Consider the following 20,569-nt stretch of genomic DNA (forward strand, 5'->3'; position numbering starts at 1 on the left):
TCAAAAACGCTGTTTTCACCTCATTAATCGTCGAAATCTCTTCCCCCTGAGGTTTTTTTTCAAAATATCGAAATATAAAGTAGTCACTAGAGGCCATGTGTGGACTGTAAAGGGGATGAAATAATTTTGGCATTTTTTGGCGTAAAAAGGCACCCTCCGAAATTTTTGATTTTTTACTGAAAATTCGCCGTCAGCATTTTCGTGAGCGACGTGATTTTTGTTCTCGTCTTTTCTCCACATCGACTTGGGTTAAACATTCAAAACTGCGGTGTAATGCGCAACAGGTATGGCCGTCTCCGGAGCCACAACATCCAGTACAGGAGTACTTCTGAGTCCCAAAATAGGTGGCCAAAGCCATCATAGCAACTTCTGTTCCCGGTTTGCTCCTTTGTGGGTGGGTGCTTCCACTGCTTGTTGTTTTGTTTAATTTCAAGGTCATAATAATGAACCTAGGTTCATTGCTTACAATGGAGGCGCAAACCATGTTCAGCCCAGATAATTTTTTGACCCTATTAGTTTGAAAGAGCAAGTCTTTACAAACAACATTTGGTTCGGCACTTGGGCAGATGCGCAAATTTCAGCACTTTATGGGCGCGCAAGTTCGCTAAAACGCACGATTTTTCGGGCAATGCCCAGCTCGAGCTCAACTTCGTGCGTTTTTGCCAACTTGCGGCGCCCATAAAGTGCTGAAATTTGCGCATCTGCCCAAGTGCCGAACCAAATGTTGTTTGTAAAGACTTGCTCTTTCAAACTAATAGGGTCAAAAAATTATATGGGCTGAACATGGTTTGCGCCTCCATTGTTAGTGATTAAATGCAAAAGGAAGTACATGTTTCCGTTTTGACGGTCTAAATCTACGTAACAAACCTGGGCTAAATTTTATCAGTTTTGCCTGTTTCGTGGTTTTTGATCACATCAGATGATCCCCTAGACTCGGCCGTGACCGTGAATTTTTAAGCTGTGAGATCTGAGATACATATGAATTTATCGCTCGCACCCACAAAAAATGTAAAGCAAAATAACTCCCCTTCAAGGCGAGGCCAATTACTTATCTACCCCCCTCGTATCACTCTCCTCAGCTCAACTCAACCCATTTACATGCCTACTGCACAGATTGATAAAACAATTCCATAAAATTATTTTGCAAGATAATTTGGCCGCTCCCTTAATTTCTGACTCAAATTTTTGCAATCTGTTCAATTTTGTAAAATAATCTCATATTTTCTGTTTTACTTTTTCCACCATCAAAATGTGGAAATTTGGTCAGCATTTTACATAAGTTAGAACTTATGGGCTCACTACATAAATAAGTAATATATTCAGAACGGCTTCGTTAGATAAAATCTGTCAATTCTGAATTTTGTAACCAACAAAAAATTTTGTTAATAGTTTGGAATTTTGATAATTTTTCGTCGACTAGTATTTGGAAAAAATTAAGCCAAAAATAATTACCGTAAAAACTCAATAGCCGGGGGCTACTATTTATAAAATCAGTGGCTGAGACCCGGCTACAATTTGAGCAAGGCTACTATTTGGGCAAGGTCACTATTTCTAAAATTATGAAGATAGACACGGCTACTATTTGCATACTACTATGATTTTTATTTCCTGAATCAAGCTCAAATTAAATTTTAAGGACAAGACCAATTTTGCCTTTAGAGTCGTAGTCTATTAGAATATTATTCTGCTCGACCTGCTCTTCAATGATTCCTTCGATGAGATAAAGTGGTGTTTTGCCATCGACTCATACATAGCTTCGATGGTGTGTAACTGCGATTATATTGAATTATAATTTAATTATCTTAATTAACTGGCCAGAAGTGTGGTTGTATGGAAAGAGAGACGCGTCTATTCGAATAAGGCTACTATTTGAGCAGGGCAACTATTTGGGCAGGGCTACTATTTGAGCACGGTCACTATTTACAAAATTTTGAAAATAGACAGGGCTACTATTTGAACACGGCTACTATTAGAGCAGCGGCTACTATTTGAGTTTTTACGGTATGTAGGAATTTGACCGGCAATAATTTTAAGGATTTTTTTCAAGAATGGGAATATACCCAATTTTCTATTAATTGTTTATGAAGAATTTGATCTAATACGGACCATAATTTGTTGACCAAAAGTCTGAATATTTACCTGCCTCTGTTTGGTGGACACCGTTAACTCGATATGATATGTGGCTATGTGGCTGGTAACATTTAAGCTTTTATACTTTTTCCAGTTCCAATGAAGCCGGGTTTGCACTATTTAAGAGCTACGTACTCAACATAATTTTATTTATGTTGGTTAAGACATGTAAATACGTAGTCGTTTAATTGCATAGACACCTATTTTCAGAGGTGGGCAATATATGTACGTGTACATATATTGAATCTACACATATATTACCAACCGTATATAATATACTTTTGGTATATTGTGCTTAAAAAGGTGTTTAAAAAAGTATATTGTATACATATGCTTTCAAACTTGGAACATAATTCGCAAGCAGACTTCAGGGCATCTTAGAATCTAAATTGTGTGTAATTTTTAAACGACAAATCATTTTGGTCTGTTTAAGAATAAAGTAAAAGTTCAATTCAATTTTACGTTTGCGACTTTCGCATTTTCATAACCATTTTAATGTTCAACGAAAAATTTTGAAGAGCAAACATTAAATTAAACTTTCTCCTTGTTTCTCCAAGTTTGGAATTACATATTGAATATACAGATGGGGAGCTCGCCCCGCTGGATACGAATTTGACCTTAGATAACCCGTGAACGGTTTGTTGTAGAGGGTCAAAATTTTGAACAGACGAGCATGTTGTCCTCAACAAATTTTGTGCAAAAAACCAACCCTCTACTGTCAAAATTGCCTCCCCCACGGCCCCCAGAAGTTGAAACAGTCATTTCAACTTGTTCCAGAAAAAATCTTTAACGTCTTTGCAAAAAATTTTATTTGAATTTTCTGCGGAGGAATAGGAGTGAGTTATTGGTGACAATCGACGAAGCACTATTTTCCCTACAAGTTACTAATTGGGTTCGAAGAGCTTACTACACGACAAATGCCGAAAAAAAATTCACGAAATTTTGTACTTTTCAGTGAGGAGAACTTTTTTAAACAGTTTGTGGTGGTGGGTGCAATGTCGGGTCGTGGTGTCCTCCCACTTATCAAAGTTCCCCAAAAAGTGAAGGAATCTTCACTTTTTGGGGGACTTTGAATTTCAATTTTTTCATTTATTTTAAATTGGTACAGTATAGCATATTTAGAATAATATTTTAGTATATTGGCTATCTACATAATTACATTTGACATACATTTTCATGTATATTTCTCACCTCTGCCTGTTTTGCATTATGTATGCACAAAAAAATTGTCTCCCATATTATATAAGGGGCTTGTCTGCACCAACAGGTTCACCACTCGGCCTCATTGTTTTTTTGTAAAGCCAAGACAAATGTAATAAGTCCAGACCTATTTTCATTGTCGATAAGGAAACTTGCATCGATTTCTTGGAAATGTTTGTAGAGACTTGTACACATCTAAACAGGTAACTAATAATTTAGATAACAATTTACACCTTGTTTGGGATGGTTGGGATAATTATGGGGTCCAGATTGAAAGTACATGCCATTTACAGATACATACACATGTGGGTTCTTCTTTCTCCCCCCTGCACCACGTACTCTCCATTCGCGCACAGTTGAACTTTTACAGAAACTGAGAATTCTGAGAAACTAAAGTCTCCCGTCCGAATGATTTGAGGCAAATTGAGACTTGCAGTTGCGTAGTTTCTCAGAATTCTCAATTTCTGTAAAAGTTCAACCTTAAATATGTGCAGTATAGTAGCTAAATCAACTTTAGAGGAGAAGAAATTTCGCGGACCGTTGGTAAAAATAGTTGGTGACTTAAACTCACCGACTAATTGAAGGATTTATGTAGGTAGCGGCGCAAAACTTTATTTCAGGTACCCAACGCCACAGTGGCATGAAAAAGTCCAGCATTATGGGGCAAGGTGAGACAATGTATGAGGCCACGTGATACAGCGCCACTGTCAAATACATTGGCATGCTGATTGGTGACTGAATCGGTTGAGTTTTCGACTTTCTCTGCATTATACATAAATCCTCAATTAATTGTTTTGATTAAAAATTCTAAAATTACATTTCTTTAAAAATGGCTTCGAGCTTAACTACCACTCCAGAGTATCCAAAGATGTTGCAGCACATGGTAATTCGCGTGATTTAATGATGTTACCATGTGATTTGTGATTTGGTGCAATTAATTAAAAAAAATTATTAAAATATTTCACTTTGCAGACCACCATCATCCACTTTTGTGAGAATGGTCCCCTCGACGAAAATGGAAGGAGGATGAGAATTGTCAACTGGATATCGACCTTTGTGCAAGGGATCAATGCCACTGTGGCAGAATATCGATCCTGCATAAGGGTCATTCGCAATTTTGAGGCCTCCCCGATGACCACTGCGCCCTCAGCAACTCCACACATCATGTATCCCTGGGAAGCTACCGTATGTAAGTTTTTATTACAATGTGGCTGTCACTGGTTTAACGTAGACCCGATGACTCATCACCAAAATCTTCAAGATCAACACATTTCTAATCATTTCTCCGCTCTTGGAATTCATTTAGCAATACTGAACGATTAATTTGTAGTCAATAAGTTTTTAATGGAATGGCGGCTATTTTTTAAAATTATAGTCAGCCAGTTTCGATAGGTTCCCATTTTTCTGAAAGCTTCTTAATCTTGAAATCTCTTCCTTCAAAAATTTCCAAATTTAGGAGTGTATGATTTTGGCAAATTGATAACGGCCTACTTTTACATTTGTCATCCATTCTTTAGAAGCAAATTTCCCGAGCCGAGAAATGATTAAAAATGTTCTGATTTTGGCTATGAGTCATCAAGTTCCACGTTAATATGTAATATTTAAACCTGAATATTTACCATTTCTTACAGAAAGCCGTGATTCAACTCGTAAACGACGTGCCAGTCGAGCGAAGGGTTACTGAAGCCGTGGTGTCATTCTTCAAAATTTTACTCATCCGGTTCAAGCCAACCACGGACGAGCTGGCCAGATTGGAAATGGAAATCTTCCGAGCTTTGCATGGGTCATCCAAAAGTGAAAACTATAAGGACGACATTGCGCGAATTTTAAGACAAGACAGAATCTTCAAGGGCCGACTTTTGTATGGAAAGTGGAGGAAATCCCTCGAGTTAAGAAGATTGGACTTTCCAGATCTTGACCATATCGTGAGTGTTTTGTATTACATATTTCTGTAAATTCATTAGTTAGAACTAGCTACGACGGTACTAATTAAAGTTAATTAGTAGTTAATACCCCTTTAATTACCTAATTAATTCATCCAGATTTCCTGCATAAATTAATGGAAAGTAAAACTACACTTTTCGAAATCCAGTATTAAAACAATACCAAGAGATATAAATATGTACTCGTATGACTCTACCAAACGGGATTGATAATTAATACCGTCTAGTAATAGCTCGGTATCAAGGTTATCGATAGCATATTTTTACGAACCACGATAATTTTAATACCAAACAGTAGCAACTTTAATACCGAGAATTCAATACCTTCCAGATTTCTAATAGTGTACCCGCACTTTGAAAATGAAGACATTAGCCTTCCGGCAATGAGAGCCCGTTGGGACAAAGGTGACCTCACCATCCACAATAGTAAGTTTGTACAGATACGTATTTGTCACTTATTTATTATAACAAACCGATCAAAATATACAAGTTTTCAAATTTTCCTTATCCTTTATTTTCCAGTAATCTTTCCGGAAAATGAGATGGACCACAGCGGCAAGGACAATTGACTTCACAAACTGGGTGGCTATATACCATAAACACTATACCATAAATTAATTCCAAATGTAAGATCCGCTTTAACACTTTGCGATTAAATATGAACTTATCTATAAACAAACGTTTATATTATCAATTATGTTTTACACATACTCCAAAAATTTAAAATCATTAATGAAATTTGCCATAAACTTAAATGCATATGTACATTTATGTGTAATTATGAAGCTTGCTTACCTCAAAATTGACATGCAAAGACAGGCCAGTTACATAAATTTAACGATTTAAATATGCGGTTTTAACTAAAAACGCAGGCCTACCATTTATTTATTTACACCTTTCCGTTAGAAAATTTGTTCCGATTAAAATTTACACCTTTATTGCGAAATATTTCAAAATTGCATATGCACTTAAATATTTTGTATATACAGTTAGTAAGCATTTTATTTTTCTCCTGTAATCTATAATAAATATTAAACAAATGCTAAACAAAATATTACTAAAACCAACTCATACTAAACAAAACATTTCCGTGCAACTGTCTGATAATCTTTACAATTTCCTCCGAACAATGCGGTCGATGCGCCGGAGATGAAAGCGCTCAACGCCGTATTTGCCAAACTTCGATACACCGGGCTTTCCATAAATTGCGGAATATATGCAAAATCTAACGCACCGTTAAGGGCGATCTCTCTGGGTTTCATCAAGGCTTGAAGACGAGGCGCGGGCTGGTTCAGAAAGTTGTGGACGAATCTATGCACCAAAAGCGTGGGGGACAAGATTCCACCCGTGACAGTGGACAGACCCTGAAATTAAGAAGGAATTAAATTAATCTGGGGCATTTTGAGACTTAAAAATTATTCCCTCCAGAACTTAAAAGTAATTCCCCACCTTAAAAACATTATCCATCATGAGCCTCGTCTGCTTATCGAAAGTGAATAAGCTCGGGATGATAATCTGTTCATGCATTTTTCGATAGTAAATCCTCGCTGATTCCAGATCCGGTTGAAGAAAGACGTTGTACTTATCATCGATCCCTATGCCGTATCTATGTAAATTACATATATGTAAATTAATTATCTACAGAACAGACTTCTAAAGCCAATTAAACCTTAGCTACTTATAATTTGGTAGCAAATTTCCATATTTATGTACACTCTACTCTGGTCTCAAAATACTGCCAAGCGATGTTCCTATTCCTACCAAAGTGCAGTAGTAGCAGTTATACCACTGCACTTTGCCACCAACTAGGCAACTACCACTTTTACCATATTTGTACCACATTGTTACATACTAATTACAATTTTAATACCAAACAATCAATATCAGTTTTCTAAGAGTGTAGGAAAATTATGATTAAACTTTCTCCACCATAACTTACGCAAGTACGGCAAACAAGTGATTGTACGCCCAGAAATCCGCATCGCACGCATTGATTGCCATACCCTCCGGAAAAAGGATGGGGTACGCGATCACAGTGTAAATCACGAAAACCATGGCCTGTTGATTGAACAATGGCGGCGTAAAATTCAAACATTTCTTGGTATTAGTACAGGTCTCACATTCCCCACAATTCTGCTTTTTATCATCGCAAATACATTTCCCGCACTTGTACGTTTCCACCTGCACATATTTACAGGTCGGGGCGGCATTCTCAGTACAACTGGACGCTTCGCACCCCGAACAATGGGTGCACTTCATCTTAAAGGTGCACCCGCCTTTTCCTTGGCAGGAGTAAAAGGGTTCGCACACTTTGCACTTTTTGCACGAATCGCACTCCGTTTCAGGTGGGCAAGTCGGCCACGTGGTGGGAGATGGGGCACGCTGAGAATGCGGAATTTTGGAGTTCTTCATATCACTTTCGAAAGCATCCCATAAAACGTCATTCGTCGTTTGATTATCAAACCGGTGAGGCGATACGATGCACCCTTCCGTTTCTTGTTTGGCGCTCGCGCGCATTTGGACCTCGTCATGGATGGCGTGCACGTTCTCGATGGATTCGATGTAGGACGAGTTGCCTTCGATGGGCATGTCGTAAAAGTAGTCCTTCGTCCAGATCAAATTTTGCATAAGGGTGGCCATGTCCCTCTTTTCGTTGCCCAGGGCGGTCGTGTGTTTTCTGTTGAACATGAGGGGGTTCCGGATGTCGGGCATGTTGAGTTGGATGAAGGTGCCGAAAAACATGACGAAGTAGTAAGGAAAGCGGTATTCCGAGGTGACCTGTTGACCTCGAAGAGCGAGAGGCCGGTTGAACCAGGACGGGATGACGCCGTCAGGACGAGGCGAGTTTCCCGGGGCGGCGCGGGAAGCTATGGCCCACTCTTCGAAGGGTAGGGGACATGCGGGTAACGTGGGGGTAACGAGGCTACAAAAATAACTACCCAATTAATTTCACAATAGTTGTATCCATTTCCAACATTTTATATCCAAAATATTCTAAAATTAAAGGTAAATTTTGAAAATTTCGTCAAATTTGAATATTTTTTCGCAATTTTTTTACGTTGAAAAACTTATTACTTACCTCAAATTATGAGTGCACCCTGGCTGGAACGGTATTTGACTGCATGACGACTTGAAAAGTGGGATTGTCACCAGGAGCACTCCGCATATAAATGACACGATGCAAAAAATTGCCAAAACTTTGATTGGCTTCATCTTTCCCACTTTGAGAATTGCTTGTTGACTAATCTTGAGACACTAATATTATTTGCACTGAATTCGGACATTTTATATGTCATCGACTGTCGTACACAGCAACCTTTTACTCAAACTTTGAGTCTCAAAGTTGTATGGGAATCTTTGTGAGTAATATACTTAGAATGACGTACGTAGGGTACTCTGCATACATGAAATTGCTTTTTGGTCGTTTAAATACAAGTGTCAACAGGTACATTGACATATTTATTAATTGCATGACACGGAAGTTTAAGGGGAAAAATGAGGAAAAAGTTTACTTTATACATTCATACATAGGTATCTCGAATCCTGTCTACAATTCGTTATCAAGACGTGCGTAGAAACCGACGATAAAATTGTTTAAAAAATTAATGGTTACATAAATTTTTGAAGCATTATTGTCATGTTTGTCATGTTGAATAAGTATGTACCTATGTACATAGTGTGCCCAACCTGGCTGTAACTAAATGGATTGAAACAGCAGGTCTAAATATGGTTAGCGGTAGAATTTTTTTATGAAGGGTTACACATGCTGAAAATTGTTATTAATCTGAGCTTTTTTCCAATTCTTGGTCGATCTTAAAAATTAAAAGAGTTTTCGAAACTTTGGACTCTAGACAACAATATAATTTCAAATTTTTAAATTTTGACCACATTTCAGATCACAAGATCAACAAATAACCAAATTGACATCGTTCTTAGAAATACGCTGTAGCTTTATTTATTATAAATTTCGAGGTCAGATACACTTGGAGCTTCAAATTGTGAACCAGAAGTTACTAAAAAAAATTGTGCGCGTGACAGGGGGTCTGGTCAACGTTAACGCCTTCATGTGCTCATAAAATTAGAATATAAAATAAAATATCAAATAATAAATTTCCTCATAAAATTAATTACTACATGCATATGTACCTGAAGAACTTACTTGGAATGACGTGTAATCTATATGCCCATGAAATTATTTTAGAGCCTGTTTATAGCTACATGCATATTATCATTTATGTAATAAATAGATATTTAATTGGATTTTATTATTTATTTATTTTTCATTTATGTAATAAATAGATATTTAATTGGATTACAAGGAAGTTTAAGTGGAAAAACGAGGAAAAAGTTTACGTCATTCGGCAGTATTTCGAATCCTGTCTGCAATCCGGTATCACGACGTGCTTAGTAATAGACGACATATTCATTGGAATGACTTTTTGAACAATTCATGGCTATATTTATTTTTAAATATTTCAATGAGACAAAGATGTGGGAGATAAGATTCCACCCGTGACGGTGACAGATTAACAAGAAATGAAATAAATAATTCTAGCATTGATAGTGATAACTCATACCGTGTAGTGACAGCACAGTATTAAAGTTTTACAATACCTCTACACTCAAAATAAAAATTTGTCGAATCAACACCGCCGGTGTCAGTATAGGACTTAACCGCCTTGGTTAAAATGTTGAATCCGAGTTGTGATGATTTTGATACCGGTAGTTATAATGTTATGACCGGACGGAAAAATTTCGTTACTACTCGGAATCACAATTGTAACCAAGGCGGTTAAGTCATATATTGACACCGTTTTGTTTTGAGTGTAGAAAATTCTTACGGACCGGTATAATTTTAATACCTAGCGGTATGAACTTTAATACCGAGAAATCAATACTTTCCTGACTATACCAGATTTATAAGAGTGTAGTTGTTTTAATTATCCACATATGTATGTTCCAGATCTCTGCAATGTTGCACTTGTACCCGCACTTTGAAAGTGATCCTTCCTGCAATAAGTGCCGGTTGGGATAAAGGTGACCTCGCCATTCACAGCAGTAAGTTTACGCAGATATTTTTTTTATTTCAAGCTATGTATGTAACTGATTACAAATTTTAAAGTTTACATTATCCTCTACATACTTTCCAGTAATCGTCCCTGAAAATGAGATGGACCACAGTGGCAAGGAAAATTAATTTTAGGTTACATGCTAAGTTTTCCAAGTAGATACTTAAAAATATGCGTTTCATTGGAATCGACTAATTGTAAGTATTGAGTGTAATGAATAACTGTGTGGCGGTTTCTTACATATTTATATTTGTACACATAGCATTATGTCATAAATAAGTAAATTATTCCCAAAGTAAAGTAAATTTTGAATTTGATGAATTAAATATGAACTAAACTATCAAATAAATATTTTATATACTCACTTTTTACTTTAATCTAATCTATGTACATACATACATACTCCAAAGACTGAAGATCAACCATTATAATAACAAATTTCTTACTACATACATAATCAATATGTATGTATTTAGTATTTAAATTTTCATAATGCATATTGTGCAGTCTATGTATCTCAAAATTGACGTTTTGAATCAAATATTTAGATTATCTAATTACCCAACAGTTACATAAATAAATTAAGCAATTCAAATGCAGTCTTAACGACTACATATTTAAATGCATATACTATGTACAATAAAATGAATGAAATCATCTAATATGTATGTATAACTCTGTATGATTAGCACATTTACATTAAAGATTTTTTTCTTTTAAGATTTACACATTTATTTCGAAACGTTCACAAAATTTTATACTTAAATAATTTACACAACTATTTAGTAAGCATTCTATTTTTCTTCTGTAACATATTTATAAATTACACAAAACATTTCTGTGAAATTGTCTTGTAGTCCCTACAATTTCCTCGGAACAATACGGTCGACGCGCCGGAGGTGAAAGCACTCAACGCCGTGTTCGCCAAACTTCGATAGGTGGGGCTTCTCATGAATTGCGGAATGTAGGCAAAATCCAGCGCGCTGTTAAGCGCAAGCTCTCTCGGTTTCATCAAGGCTTGAAGTCGAGGCGCGGGCTGGTTCAAAAAGTTGTGAACGAAACGATGCAGCAAGAAGGTAGGAGTTAGGATTCCACCCGTAACGGTGGACAGACCCTGAAATTAAAAATGGGGCATTTTGAGACTTCATACAAAATTAGTCCCTCCAAAATGAAAATTCAGTAACCCACCCTAAACACATTGTCCATCATAATTCTCGTCTGCTTATCAAAAGTGAACAAGCTCGGGATGATAATCTGTTCATGCATTTTTCGATAGTAAATCCTCGCTGATTCCAGATCCGGTTGAAGAAATACGTTGTACTTATCATCGATCCCCAAGCCGTATCTAAATTTAAATTAAATTAATTACATAAAGCTAATTAATCTTTAAGTTTGTTACGAGTTAAGTCGATTTAGTTGGAAAATTTCGTATTTATCTTTGAAATCTGGTATTAAAATAATACAAAGTGGTATTCATACATACATGACTCTACCAAAGCGGTTTTGATAAGTACTTAATCCGGTGTTTTAATAGTTCGGTATTACTGAACTACTACATGGTTTTATCATATCGGTAGCAAATTTTTACCGTAAATTTTTGTAAAATTTTAATACCAAGAAATCAATACCTGCATGACCATACCAGTTTTCTAAGAGTTTATGCAAATTATGTCATTTAATTATACTTGCTTCTTAATAACTTACGCAACAACTGCAAACAAATGATTAAACGCCCAAAAATCCTCGTTACACAGGTTGATCGCCAAATCCTTTGGAAAAAGGGTGGGATACGCGACCACGCTGTACATCACGAACACCATCGCTTGCTGGTTAAACAATGGCGGCGTAAAATTCAAACATTTCTTGGTATTAGTACAGGTCTCACATTCCCCACAATTCTTCTTATTCTCATCACAAACGCAAGTCCCGCACTTGTACGTCTTGACCTGCGCGTATTTACAGGTCGGGACGGCCTTCTGCGTACATGAGGACGCCTTGCAACCCGAGCAATGGGTGCACTTCGTCTTAACGATGGTGCACCCGCCTTCTTTACAGGAAAACACGGGTTCGCACATTTGGCACGTTTTGCACGCGTTGCACTCCGTTTTGGGCGGGCATGTCGGCCACGTGGTGGGAGACGGGGCACGTTGAGACAGCGGGATACCGGAAGCCTTCATGTCACCCTCGAATGCATCCCATAAAACGTCATTCGTTGTTTGGTTGGCATAGTGCTGCGGCCAGACGATGCACCCTTCGGTTTCTTGTTTCGCGCTTGCGCGCCCTAGGACCTCGTCATGGATGGCGTGCACGTTCTCGATGGATTCGATGTAGGACGAGTTGCCTTCGATGGGCTCCTCGTAAAAGTAGTCCTTCGTCCAGATCAAGGACTGCATAAGGGTAGCCATGTCTCGTTTGGCGTTGTCGATAGGGGTCGTGTGTTTTCTGTTGAACATGAGGGGGCTCCGGATGTCGGGCATGTTGAGTTGAATGAAGGTGCCGAAAAACATGACGAAATACCAGGGAAAGCGGTATTCCGAGGTGACTTGTTGACCTCGAAGGGCGAGGGGACGGTTGAACCAGGGTGGGATGACGCCATCGGGACGGGGTGAGTTTCCCGGGGCGGCGCGGGCAGCTATGGCCCACTCTTCGAAGGGTAGGGGACATGCGGGGAAAACGGGGGAGACGAGGCTGCAAAATTTTTTTTTAAAGTTCAAGTTAGAATTATCGGATCGTATGGATGACATTTTTGAAGCTATTTATTTACAAGCTTTCAGGGTTCAACTGCCACCTTCTTCAGGTGTGAAAGTGTAAAATTATAATTTTATGAAAGATAATATTTTCAAAATCAGAGGAGATGAAATATTGTTGACATCATTGGGGTCGCTGGGTAACTGAGATTGGGCGTGTAAAAAGTTGAACGAAGTGCAAATTATTCAAGCAAATTTGTCACATTTTTCTAATTTATTGTGAAGCCAAAACAAAAAGCATGTAATCCAACTGACAAATTTTTCAAAAAATACATAAATAAGCCTTATCAAATGGCACTAAAACTGTTCGCGAAATTAGTGAATTAAGCAATTTTATATACCATCAGTTGGAAATGTCGTTTCTTGTCGAAAAAAATGTGCAAATGAATTGGCTCAAAAGTTTCGAAAAGTGCGAAATTTTCACAACTTTCTCTCTCAAAATTGTCTCGACTTTTCTTCAGATTTACCACCTACATACCTCGGGTCATTCGTGCATCCTGGGTCGATCGGTATCCTACTGCAGGGCGGGTTGAGGAAGGCAATCGTCACTTGCAGCACTGCGAAAATAAAGGCCGCCAAGCAAAACGTTGCCCAAACTGTGGTTGGTTTCATTTCTCCAATTTTGAAAATTGCTGCTTGATTAATCTGGAGAAACTAAGATTAAACTGAATCCCGACCCTTTTATATATGTATCATCCACTGGAAAACGTAGGTACAATTCCTGTCAGCATTGACTCCAGAGATCTCCTAATGAGCAAGAACCCCGATATCTGCATACAAACTCATCTGATGCAAGAGTCTAATTATAAGTCAATGCCAGGAAACGCCCTCAATGGAGGCCAGGCACCAAATTTAATTAGTTATAGTTACATAACTACTTAAATCCAAGTACCATTAAGATGGATAAGATAATGTGCTTGTGATACATAATGTGCATGTGCACAATTGCGCACAATAAATAGATGCAAACATATGAATCTCTCCATTCATTTGACTTTGAATTTATAATCGTATAAGTTTATTGATGCAGATTAAAAAATATATTTACGTATGACAGTGATACCTGATATCAATTTTGGGTACCAATCATGCATACAGATCGGAACAACAAGTACATATGTAGATTCAAAGTGCATAAAAATAGGGAACATCTTGATGACCGTGCACAACAGAGAGGACCAATAAATATATACGTATGTATGTGCCATACAGTGGCCGCGGAAGTATGGGAACAGGGCTAATGTCCCCACAGTTATTAGATATCCCCGAATAAAAATATCCGAATATCCGAATAAAAATATCCGAAAAGAATATATGTAAATATCCTATCATACTATTGTCCCCACAACTTGCACGGCCACTGATGCAATGAGTCAAGGTTCGTGGTCGTGGTGCATCTAAAAATGTTCATTTTTATGTCATTAATAAGTACATATTTTATTTCTGCAGGGACGAATTTGTCACGTTGTCGGAAATTAATTATTATTTGCATATGCGTTCTACATACATAAATATTTGCATACGATGAAATAATAATTTTCCTGCAGTGTGACTATGATTTATTTCATGACTTGATTAAGTTCTCTGCTAATCTGATATGACATCAGATTAGCAGAGAACAAATAAATGCCTGGTTGGTGAAGATTGAGGTAACAGGTTAATTTTGTAAAGCCAAGTAGCTCATTAATTTCGACAGGACCATTTCATTAAGTCTGTGAGGTCACAGATCACTCACAGCGCATCATTTTTCAGCCGTGTAAGAAAGTAATGTGATACATTTTTTGCCCAAAACCTGTCCATCGACATCGACCTACCTCAATTTTTGTGAGGTAGCCGATTAATTAAGGAACAAGATCATTTACACTTCGCAACAATCTGTTAGAACTCGTCGATAAAGTTGCACTGGAAATACTTACTGGATACCTGTCCAGGCTAGGTATGCAATGTACCTGAAATTGCTACTGGGTTTACTATGCATAGGTATTTATAGAAGTAGATACTTACGCAATTTTCCTAAAACCAGGATGCAGAATTTGCATACTTACTATTGGGCATATTCACGTCAAACTGGTACTGGAAAAGATGTAAAAATTTAGCTTATCATAAATTACTCTTGTACCAGTGTTCACAGGGTTGTTAAAAATTGAATATGTTTCACTTATCGATATACATTCGAATCCTACACCCGTCATAAAGTTGTGCAAAATTTACGCAAAGTTGAGTAAAAACAAGGACGCCACTACAAGATTGTGTAAAATTCATCCACCTTGCAAATTAGCGGGATAAACACTGGGTCGTGTCATCTACTTTTATAGCTAATCCTCACTCTAAGCAAGTTGGTAGCAATAGCCTGAATTTAATTGCTACCAACCAATAGTAAAGGCTGTTCTTACTGAAATTGTGTTAAAATTGTCACCAACATTGACACAATTTTCAGCTTTGGTTGCTACCGTAAAAATAAGTATGTTTGTAAATAAACTATGAGAAGTTTAATAAAATTCTGTAGAAAATCGACCCCGTATTGTAGCATTTCGATTCATTACCGGCCCTCGTAACGATTTTTCACAAAACTATTGTGTTACATTCTCACCATGTTCTGTCTGTCTCACACAAAGTAGTAACAGTCAAAGCGTGGATTTTAGTTTCGTTGGCGGTTACTCTGCCCTTTATAAAGCTGCAGAATGGAAAAATTAATTCGTGTTTCCAACTCCCTGAGGGGGAAAAAATTAATTGTTTTCAGTGGGGATTATTTAGATTTCTTGGATTCAGGTAAGGCCAACCATTATACCAAAGTACAAAGTTTATTGTGTTTGAATATAGTTTTTAAAATTAATTAACGTTTAATTTTTAGTTAAAAGGAAGTGTGTGATGTTGCTGCAGATGTCGAAATCAATTTGTTCGACGATCAAGGTGCAGAAATTGAAGAGGAGGTGTTCCCTATTTTAATTCGGCAGCAGGACACGCCCAACATTGTGTTTTCTCTCATTGGAGAAATACAAACCGAGCTTACATTTGAGGCAAACGGAAGCATTAACTCTCTGATGATTTATTGTAAGCTAGGATTCTTATTATCAATAAGTTCTATTTTTTAATTAACTAAACCAGTTTGCCTTTTTATATTTGTACGTTCACAAGGTCAAACTTCTCACGTTAATTCGCCTCCTGTTCTTTCGTCAACTAAAAATACAATTGAAAGTGGATTTAAGCAGGTAAAAAACAATCTTCAAAACACAAATTTTACAAAAATATTAAGTATTGAAAACAAATTAATATTGCGTTATTATATTTTTATAGATATTTGAAGAATTTATACAAAGTGACGAGGAATTACAACGTTTAGTCACCGATTGCAATGAAAAAGCCTTTGTCGATACATGCACGGGGAATATTTTAATAAAATCATTTGTTAATAAATTAATTGAGCTAAAAGGGTAAGGACAGAATTATCTTATAGAATGAATTTTACATTCCGGACTTAATATTATTTCTTGCTTAATAGGAATTCACCTTCAACAGCTGACCAGAAATTACTTGCCCATATTGTAATTTCAATCTTACCTTGCTGGAAGTATGCAGCATCAGAAAACGGAATTGTAAGTGTCACAATATATAATTTAAACATTCGACATGTATAATAGCCAAGGTCAAGATTGACACATGTTTAGTCATTTCTGCTGTTCTGAAAATTTATTTAAAAACTCTGAGCCACAAACTTTTACACTGATGGATGGAAATTAAAAAAATATACACTATAGAATTGGACAATTTTTGTAGGAGGAGATTAAGAAAATAGGAACTAATTAGCCCCAATTAACAAACATCGTAGTAATTTAGTTAACATAATGAGCACAAATATGTCCAGAATTTTAAAATCGATTCTCACAACCGAAGAGTGATCAAAATTGTGCTGAATTGTAATATTTTGGTGATGAGTCGTCGAGTTCTACGTTAATAATTAACAATTTATTTCGTGTTACAGGATATACTTTACGACGAGGGTAACCGTTCTGGGCTTATCCAAGCTCGCCTAAGAACAATTCATCGCCATCTAAACGAAGCGAAGCATCCAAAATCAAAACGCGTTTGCAAAAATCACATCGGTGTACCAAATTCGGATGTAGAAGATTCATTTGAAGTTAACGAAGAAGTAATTGCTCAACTTAATTGTACACCAATTAAAGATGAAGAAGAGTTGAAGAGACTGGCATTGGAAACACTCCCTCACCGTAATTATTTACGTCTCAGAAGTGACTCATCCATTCTGAAGATTTACAGAAAATTCCAGGAATGGAAATCTATGGTAATTTGATTTAATTACATGAAAAACAACTAAAATAACTAAAAACAGTTTTCTTGCTTTATAGATCCATTTTGAGTTTTCTCAACTTCACCCTGAGCAAAGCGACAGCTTTTTAAAATCTTGGCCGACTTGGGTAGACAAAATATTACAAAGGGCCAGCAGTATCAAAAAGTCTCCTGCGCTTATACGATTTCTTGCACAGGGCTGTGGTAAAATATTTATTTGAATAATAGCAATAAATACAATATTTTAACTTACCACAAACACATCAATACGTCAAAAATTTTATAGGGGAATGGGATTCTTCAATTGGTGCGCTGTTTACATTACTCCATTTGATTCCGCCAACAGCACAAGGACAAGGGAAAGCAAATCATTGTACTTTGGATGGTGCATAAATAAAATTAATTAATTTCTTCAAGGTATTTGGAACACCAAAATAAGCTTCGATATTTTTTGTGTATTTAATGCATATAAATTTTAAATAGGTCAAAAATAGTTATTTTTGATTAAAACTATCATTTTGGTTATAGGCCGGGACTCCATTGAAATCTATCTTGGATACGTGGAAAGTCGAGTTGAAGCAGCCAAATCTAGTTTGTTTAGTAGTTGATAAGAAAAATTTGTCAAGCTTTTTCATCGCATGTGACGGTCAGCTGCTTCCAATTGCATCCAAAAATTCCACCGAAGCTATTGACATTCTCTTCAAAAGCCATTATGTATTTGGGACGGAGTACGACATCAGTTTAAGGGGGCTATGGAAATTTATTCAAGTTTACATTTATGGATTGGAGACGGATGCCGAAAATCTGCCTCGTAATGTGAAACAGGTTTTTTACCAGCTTAATTAAGAGTACATATTTCAAAATGTTCAATTGCACCTTATGCAGTAAATTGATGTTAGATAGTGCTAGTTTAATTAAGCACGTTAAGTACATACATAATTTTAGTCATGTATGCTTTAAAGAGGTAATATGTCCGTTTAGTAATTGTTTGACTAAAATTAATTCCTGGAGTTATTTTTTAAGGCATACAAAATCTCATGACGTTAAATCTGTCGATACAATTACTCCAAATATACAACCAAACAACGGAGATAATATAGAAATAATTAGTCCAAACAATTTTGATGATTTTGATTTTGCAAGTAATTCTTCAAATGAAATATCCGTAGATTTAGGAATTAAGGTGATGACAGTATCATTAACCAATTTTTGTTTCACTTTACTTGCAACTGGTGTCAGCAACTCCACATTAGATTTTATAGTTAAAGAGTTGAAATATTCAATGAAAGATATTTTTAATTTGATTCTTAAAATTGGCGACAGTGCAATTCCATCAAATAATTTCGAGTCATTTCAAATACAAATATTTAGCTTACTTCAAGCATTTGATAAGGTCAAATCAGCTTATCAAAGGCAAAAGCTTTTTAAAGAAAACGATCATTTTGTTATGCCGAAAGAGTTGACTTTAGGAAATAGAGTTGAGCTTAGAAGTCACAATACAAAACGACTGCAAGTTATAGCTGAAGACACCTTTATGTACATCCCTTTGTTAAAAACTTTGGAAAAAATTGTGTCAATTCCTGAGTTTTCTAAATATTTTTATTATAAAAACAATGATTCAACAAGTTATTCATGTTTTCAAAATTCCAAATCTTATTTAACAAACGAGCTGTTTTCCAAATTTCCCAATTCTATTCAACTGCAATTATTTTATGACGACTTCGAGACCGTTAATCCTCTTGGATCGAAGCGAGGAATACATAAAATAGGGGCAATTTATTTTGTACTTCGGAATCTGCCCGACTTTATTAATTCCCAGCTCAGTCAGATTCACTTACTTGCTTTATTCTACTCTGAAGATGCAAAAAAATATGGGATAAATGGTATTTTAAATTTAATCATTCCTGATTTAAAACTTCTTGAAAGCCAAGGAATCGAAATAAATGGTACAGATAGATTTTTTGGAACTATTTCCACTGTAATTTTTGACAATTTGGGAGGAAATTCAATTTATGGGTTTCATGAGTCGTTCAATTCTAATTACTATTGTAGATTATGCTGCACGAGTAAGGATGAAGCCCAAATTAATTATAAGCATTGCGATATTGTATTAAGAAACAAGGTAAATTATGCCGAGCACCTTCAATGCAAAAGTTTTGGCGTTCAGAGACCATGTGCCTTAAATGATTTACAGTTTTTTAATTTTTTAGATTCGCCATCAGTGGACATAATGCATGATTTGCTTGAAGGTGTTGTTCCGTAGGAAGTAAAACTCGTAGTTCAAAAACTTATATTTTTAAAATGTTTTGATTTAGAAAAAATTAACCAAAGAATTATTTCGTACGATTATAGTTACTTAGATTCGAAGAATCGCCCAAGTCCTATTAGATTAGACAATAATAGCAACAGAATTGGCCAAAAAGCTGCACAAGCTTGGTGCCTCATAAGACATCTTCCAATCATAATTGGCGACTTAATTGTAACACATGATGCTAAGAAATTTTGGGAATTAATTCTCTTGTTATTAGAAATTTTAAATATTGCATTTTGTAGAAACTTTTCTGAAGCAATTCTTTTTAAATTAGATTCTCTTATTATTACACATCATTCAAAATTTAAAGAATTATTTCCTGAAAATCGGTTGATTCCGAAGCACCATTTTATGTGTCACTACTCTTATGTTATTAGACAGACTGGTCCCTTGATTTCCCTTTGGACAATGAGGTTTGAAGGGAAGCACAATTATTTTGTGCAATTGGCGAATCACACAAAAAATTTTAGGAATATTTGTTACACACTTTCCATGCGCCATCAGCAATATGCTGCAGTTATGTCAAAAAATATTGTACTAAACGAATTAAAAGTTGAAAATAATTTGAGTATTAAACTATGCCAATTTTCCAACCCATTTGATGCAATTGAACTCTTGAGAAAAGTTAATGGGTTTGAAAAATGTGATGAAAAAACAGAAATTTGCACGACAAATCAAATTTGGTTCAATAATTACAATTACAAACACAATTATATTGTATGTTTTGGTCACGACCCTGTGTTTCCAAAATTTGGAGTTATCGTTGAATTTCTAATTACAGATGAAAAAACATGTTATTTGCTGCTTAATAAATTAGAAGTACAATATTTTGATAGACATTATTTTAGTTATAGAGTAAAGTTG

The 20,569-nt window shown here is 36.1% G+C and overlaps 3 protein-coding genes across 3 annotated transcripts; 1 reads left to right on the plus strand and 2 right to left on the minus strand.

Moving 5' to 3' along the window:
* Positions 1 to 4,069: 4,069 nt before the first annotated feature.
* On the plus strand, positions 4,070 to 5,943 carry LOC110861148. Its single transcript, XM_022110256.2, has 5 exons — positions 4,070 to 4,213; positions 4,303 to 4,515; positions 4,962 to 5,255; positions 5,605 to 5,699; positions 5,796 to 5,943. The coding sequence occupies exons 1-4, from the start codon at positions 4,160 to 4,162 to the stop codon at positions 5,629 to 5,631; spliced, it is 588 nt and encodes a 195-aa protein (XP_021965948.2). The 5' UTR covers positions 4,070 to 4,159; the 3' UTR covers positions 5,632 to 5,699; positions 5,796 to 5,943.
* Positions 5,944 to 6,153: 210 nt separating this feature from the next.
* LOC118432988 lies at positions 6,154 to 8,510 on the minus strand. Its single transcript, XM_035844487.1, has 4 exons — positions 8,353 to 8,510; positions 7,213 to 8,196; positions 6,723 to 6,879; positions 6,154 to 6,637 (listed from the first exon to the last, which is right to left on the minus strand). The coding sequence occupies exons 1-4, from the start codon at positions 8,484 to 8,486 to the stop codon at positions 6,347 to 6,349; spliced, it is 1,566 nt and encodes a 521-aa protein (XP_035700380.1). The 5' UTR covers positions 8,487 to 8,510; the 3' UTR covers positions 6,154 to 6,346.
* Positions 8,511 to 11,049: 2,539 nt separating this feature from the next.
* On the minus strand, positions 11,050 to 13,737 carry LOC110861171. The gene is made up of 4 exons (XM_022110283.2): positions 13,568 to 13,737; positions 12,047 to 13,030; positions 11,531 to 11,687; positions 11,050 to 11,456 (listed from the first exon to the last, which is right to left on the minus strand). Exons 1-4 carry the CDS (start codon positions 13,699 to 13,701, stop codon positions 11,166 to 11,168), a joined length of 1,566 nt encoding a protein of 521 aa, XP_021965975.1. The 5' UTR covers positions 13,702 to 13,737; the 3' UTR covers positions 11,050 to 11,165.
* Positions 13,738 to 20,569: the final 6,832 nt, after the last annotated feature.

Source organism: Folsomia candida, unplaced genomic scaffold (assembly GCF_002217175.1).
Source record: "Folsomia candida strain VU population unplaced genomic scaffold, ASM221717v1 Fcan01_Sc038, whole genome shotgun sequence".
Lineage (NCBI taxonomy): Eukaryota > Metazoa > Arthropoda > Collembola > Entomobryomorpha > Isotomidae > Folsomia > Folsomia candida.